This window comes from Fulmarus glacialis, unplaced genomic scaffold (genome assembly GCF_000690835.1).
Source record: "Fulmarus glacialis isolate BGI_N327 unplaced genomic scaffold, ASM69083v1 scaffold15730, whole genome shotgun sequence".
NCBI classification, from domain to species: domain Eukaryota; kingdom Metazoa; phylum Chordata; class Aves; order Procellariiformes; family Procellariidae; genus Fulmarus; species Fulmarus glacialis.
The window spans coordinates 23125-29500 of NW_009188456.1; the positions used below are offsets into that span (position 1 = coordinate 23125).

Genomic DNA, 6376 nt, shown 5'->3' on the forward strand with positions numbered 1-6376 from the left:
CTACGAATTCCTAAAATGCTCCTGTATAAACTCACTGTAATTACATTCATATTCATGAAATAAATGCTCAAATAGTAGAGGCTTTTTTTAAGGATGGGGAAAAGTGCAAAGGAAAGGAAATAATTGAAGTCATCAAAATATGAACTGCCTATGCTCATGCCATCTAATATGAGTATCAGGAGAGGCAACTTATGTGGCAACTGTTGAAGGTGATCAGATATATTGGTTCACATGCATTGGTTATGGGTAAGTAATCTAGCATATGTGAACAAATTTCTTATCTTGTGTCTTCTGACAATGTAAAAGCCTTCCCAATTTCTAATAAGGTGATTACCTTTAAATGGTAAATGGACATCTTATTAAATCTGACTTTGTCTAGGTTCATTGTCCATCGGGTCTTCTGTCACCTTTCTGCTGTATTGAAGAACCCTTTACTGTCACACTTGAGGTTTTCCTATATGCACTTAACTTGATCAGTCTATGCCTTTTAACTTCTGTTGTAGACTAGTATTTTGATAAGACAACTTAAGTTCCAAGACTTTCACCATAAGGCTATTCTCTTAATATTATTGGGATGCTGTTTCAGAAAGTTCTTCAATATCTAACATCCTTTCTGAGTTGTAGGCCACCGAACTACATGCAGGATGTCAGTAGTGGTCATACCAGTGCCAAATAGTGAGGATAGTTTAGAGTCGATTCAGACATTTTCAACTAAATGAAATTTCATTGCAGTGTACTGGGCTGCTCTAGCTGAATAGAAATACCTTCTGGAGATATCTGCTTAAACAGTGTAGCTTTTTTTTTTTTCTCCCCAGAGCATTGTTTCATATTTAATGACCTGGGGCTCATGGGTTGTCAGAATATTAGCCATGATCCCCTACTCTGCCTGACACCAAACTGTATGATCTGAATAAAATAGAGTACCGATTTGAATCAAAGCCTTCTCTATTCCAGGCTGCTAAGATGCAAACTGTCTTGCTACTGTTTCAATCCAAATTAATATTTTTATCACAATTCAGTTGTTTTGAAGGATGAAAATATTTGAAGTGTTCTGTTTTTTCTAGCACTTGAACTAAGCATTAGACAATTAGAAACTGTTAGGAAGGAAATAGAAAGCAAAATAGAAAATGTCGTGCCACCTTTTAAATCTGTGTTTTGATATAATTTGAATGTTGAGTTTTGTTCTTCCTCTCCCTTCCTTATCTCAAAGTGCGTAATGGAATAAGAAAAGTACAGAGAAGGATAAGAATCATGAATATTTTAAGGAAAAGCCTTCTGTGGCAGGTGAACAGCATGGAGAACGTGAATAACAGACAAATTTTTTTTTTTTTTTGCTTTGGTAGTAAAAGATTTAAGGAGCTTCAGTCTCTCTAGAAAGAGACAGGTTTAAGCGAAAGGAACTTTTTCTATATGGCTGCTATTGAACTGTGGGGATTACTGCTATTTTAATGGGTGACCAAGGTGAAATAGGTATCAAGAGCAGTTAGACGGTTCAGTGGAAGAATGATTCACTGGAGTCCATTAAACATACAAAAAGCTTCTGATCCAGGAAATCCTCTAGCTGTAAATCACTGGAAGCTAAGAAGGGGGGTTATTAGTAGAGGTGTGATTGGTTGTCTCTGGAGTTTTGTGCTTCCAAAACATTGGTTACAAGTTGTCGTTTGGACTGAATGCCATGCGGCAAGCCTTTCAACCAACATGTTATCATTGATTATGCTCCTGAAGGCCACAGGAAAAGTGACAGCACTGGATTATATCAGAGTGGACGTTCTCGGCATTGTCTTCTAGTAGATAGCCTTCCATTTGCTGAGTGCTTTGCCTGTGCTGCAGCAGTCCTGCAGAAGAATACTCCTCAACATTTGGTCTCATCTGGTAGCCCATGTTGGCTGTAAATTACACTTTTCTGAAGTTTTAAACAGTCTATTTCTGAAGTTTGTTGTAAAGGTTAGATACACCCCCCCTTCTTCACAGAGGCTACAACGTTATACCCGAGCTTTGGCAGGGATGTTTGCCATGCCTCCTGATATCCTCCCCCCACTTAGTACTGCTCTTAAATCACCCCTTCAGTTTTGTCAGATCCCAGTGCTTTGAACAGATCTAGCGGGGACTGGTTAAACTGTGGCTTTTTGAAAGGCTTTATCTCTGTGGATCCTTATGATTCAGGTCTTTGCTGCTAAAATAGTCTTAGTCCTCTTAGATTGTATATGGCAGAAGAACACCTGGCTTTTATACTCATGGCCAAAAGAAGCTGATGCTCCTGTACCGGTGGTTGAGAGTGAGATACTTTTGGATAATGTTTCATGAAGAACAGATGAATATCTAGTTTTCTTAATTTTAATGTTTGATGCTACAAAGTAAAATATTTTGCAGAAGTCATGTATGAGCTTTCTTTTTAGCAACTTGCTAAACATGAAACTTCCATGAGCTCAGTTTTCATCTGCAAACACTTCAGCTTTTCTCTGAGGATAAATCTGAACTGCTGAAATTGTAGGATTCAAAAATGGTGTAGTATTAAGAAACGCAGGAGAGTGAATTCAATACTTTAAAACTGTATTGAGATTTCTTGAATTCCTAATCTACTTTTGACTCTGGACCACTATCTCATCTGCTAAATGTTTAGTCTGATGTTAACTCATCTTTCATTATTTTTCAGAGAGACGAAAATAGGAAATTTGTAGAATCAATATTGTTTCTATATCTACAAAAAAACAGATGGTACTTGTAAATGAAATCAAATGTGAATCAGTATTTAACTAGCTAGATGCCTGGCATGATCATTTTTATCTTTATAATTTTTTTTGATGATTACCTCTATAAAGAAACAGGTAAAAAGCAAAGTATACACATGTTATTTCTTGGTTGTGCAGTTTAACAGCATAGATGTTTTGAAAGGGAAATAACTGCACATCTACATCATCTTTCTTTTGGGAGACCCTCTTTCTTTATGCTAGTCCAAAATCTTGTTTTCAGATTTTTTAGGTTTGAGAGAATTCATTATAACAAATAGCATGGGAGGTTTTGGACTGGGGCAGACGGGAGTGGGGAATGAACTTTGTTCTGACAAAGCTCCCAGAAAAAATAAAGTAGTTTAGCCTAATTAATCCCTATCAAGTGTTTAGCTAATCCTTTATTTCTGCTAAATCAGGTTTTCAGCTTTTTTTCCTAAAGCTCTTTTTTCTTCACAGCATTGATTTTTAAAAGCAGGAACCTGGAGTAAGCTCCAAGTGCTAATAATACAGATTTCTGCCCTGCTTTAGGTTGGCTGTTTCATGGCAGGGGCAGCTAAATTACATGCAATTCATCTCCTGAAATGCCTCAGTTTTCTCCCCAAGTATTAAAATAAAGTGGTGTCAGTTCTGGATTCCTGTAATATGCTGGCATGAACTGACAGCTCGGGAGCTTCTTCTGATGGAGATTCAACCAGCTCCTCTCGCAGCAGTTCTTGGCAAAGGGGGGCAGCAGATAGCTGAGAATTATTAATAATTTCAGCTGATTCTGGGCTACCTTGATGTTAAGTGTGTTTGGACTGCTACCTATCTAACGATTTTCTTTTATTATACTCTCAGAGATAGGACTGGTATTCCTCTCATCAGTATTCAGTGTTAATGCACTATGTATTAAATAGGTTATGTTCATTCTCTACGCACTGCTGTGGTATTTCACTGGAGGTTTGTAAATCACGTTACAAATTAGGTTCAGCTTCATTCATTCATATTCAACTATTTTTAAAGGATTTATTGTAGGCTTTCCACAGTATTGTTAGAGCACATGCTGTCTGTTCTTTTCTTCTGTACCTTACTAATACAAAGAAATTGGGATTGGACGTACAAGAAAACTGTATTAACTGAGCACAGAGTACCATCTAGAGGAGCAGCTAAGCTACTGAAGGCTTTAAGAGAATCCATTACCCGTGGCCATCCTTTACAAAATAGTGAACTACTTTTGAGTCAAACCTGATGTTTTAACCAATGGGTTCTATACTTACGTGTAGATTTATGCATGTGTTCAGCTCTGAAATTTGTGTAATAATGTATTAGTATGTGTTGATCACAGAGAAGTAGGAAGCCAAGATTTGTAACTTTTGTAACATCAGTTTGGGTTTAGACTTAAATTGACTATTCAGCATCCTCCCTCCCCCTTTTGCTTCTTTTAACTCAAGTGTTTGCTTATACATAAACAAGTGTTTCCTCTTGAGTATCTCAATACATATAAAGGATTGTAAATCTATGGATGCATTTTTCCAGTTGAGCGTGTTAAGCTAATGCATGGTTTTTGTTTTAGTTAACAATGGATTCAGTTTAGTGTATCAAATGTTCAGGTACACATGTACATTCCTCTAGCATATTCTCATATGCAGAATCGTGGTCACCTCCTGCCCAGTCTTTGTTGGTGAGACCTTTTTGGAAAAAAAAAGGAATTATTTCCTTTGTCTTTTTAAACAGCTGAGAATCAGGACACTTGTGTTCAGTTCCCAAAATTCTGTGACATTTACCTGACTGATCTTGGGAAGTACTTCAACTTCTTTCCCATGGTTAAATTAGTAAGGCTGGACTTGAAACTTTAGTCTGATACTGACCTAAAGAATACCTAGTGTAGTAAGATGAACGTAACAACTTGTTTTAATGACTGGTAGTTTATAATACCTAGTAGATTACATTGAAGGAGAGAGATGCATGAGAAAAAACATCCAAATATATGATTGAATTTTTGCTTCAGAGTAGCAATTTAAGTATAGCAAACTTGAAAATGAATTTGTCAGTAGATAAATGGGAATGATACAAACTGTATCTGTGTTCTTACAGTATTTTTCTTTTCCAGGATCTTCATAATCTAGATCTCATGATTGGGATTGCATCCGGTGGAATTGCAGTATATAGAAAACTCATCTGCACAAGCTTCTATCCCTGGTAAATTCCTTTACTAGTAAAGAAATACATCTGGTCTTTTCAATATTATTTCCATTTGCTTTAACATTTATTCCAAAGAAGCCTACAATACATAAATTTGTTCTTTATGAGGTGTCATGATATTTCCTTGCATTGAGATAAAAATGAAACCTGTTGCCTAGCCTTTTAATTCTCTAAGACTGTTGGACTCCTTGCACTGTGTGAAGTCTTGATCAAGTTAATTCACATACAGGTCTCAGTTTAGGAGATTATTAGGACAACCCTGTGGTCTTAGAGATTTGCTGCTCTTATACCCAATAATGTCTTTTTTTTAAAATCAGTATCACTAGTAAAGCTCAACTGCTAATGGTCTGATCATTTTATCCTGTCATTCAGCAAGAAGGTATTTGCTTCTCAGAAGAGAAATATAAAATGAGTTATTTGGAGTTTCAGATTTACTGGAACTAGGATAATATAATTTAGACAAATTTTTAAATGTCATCAAACAAGGCTATATAATGTTAACAAGTTCTGGAGTCTCCAGGGGAGAGACCTTGGCATTATTCTGTGATACTGAAAACATTAGAATGCATGATAGTGCTGTAGAAAATAATCTCTACGAAGAAGCAATGTGCACAAGATGTCTAATGAGAATGACATTAGAAATTAGTTAAGATATAATAATTTATAGTATTTGTGGGCTTTGTTATTTATACCATACTAAAAATTATATGGAGGCTGGGCCTTTCCTTAAGGTTTTTGGATTGGATCAGAAAGAATTTTTCCCAGTCTTTCTTTTTTAAAATAAGTATGAATTTGTTTTGTATACTTGATGAAGTTTAGCTTTATCATGTTATGTGTAATTTCCTCATATAATTTGTAACAGTTTTTCTGGAGAACGTTTTCTTAATCATGACAGAAAAGTGCATTCTAATGGGTTGTACTTGGTTTTTGCTCTTTAATTATATAAAAAGGTGCTGCTTAGCAATATTCCTTAAATACTCGAGTTATTCCATCCTTTAATTATAGAATCCAACCTAACAGGTATTTCCTATGGGAAAGCAATAAAGTACATTTCAATTCATTTTTAGTGGAAAATACACTGCACAGTCTCTGGATTTTTCTTTTTCTTTGCATTGAGTTGTCTTTCAACTCACTTGGATGCACTGTAACCGTCCTAAATGTATGTCAATAATGCTCTCATACAGCACAGTGACATCTTGTATTTTTCCATCTCTAAGGCACACTAAAGCATAAAAGAATTTTATCTTTCATCTTTTTGCCCTGAGCTCTGCCCTTTCATGTGTCAATCTCGGCTTCTTTAAACAGCTGCAGATTTTAAAAACTGCCAGCTGGAGGCACATTTTCTGTCTTCTGCAAGTCTTGTTGTGCTGACTTAGTGACCTAAGGTATGAATGGATAATAGTAATCCTGGAAACCATAGTGATGGCATTTTAAAAGCCAGGACTATATGATTTTTAGGGAAGGGA

At 36.0% G+C, this 6376-nt stretch overlaps 1 protein-coding gene across 1 annotated transcript in view; it reads left to right on the forward strand.

Moving 5' to 3' along the window:
* The window catches only part of LOC104077468 (tyrosine-protein phosphatase non-receptor type 3-like), a gene marked incomplete at both ends in the record, with an annotated part of 58037 nt that overhangs the window by 19631 nt on the left and 32030 nt on the right, over positions 1-6376 (forward strand). Inside the window, one exon of the mRNA XM_009578723.1 lies at positions 4819-4907. Coding sequence (XP_009577018.1) covers positions 4819-4907 — 89 coding nt within the window. The remainder of the gene's footprint in view (positions 1-4818; positions 4908-6376) is intronic.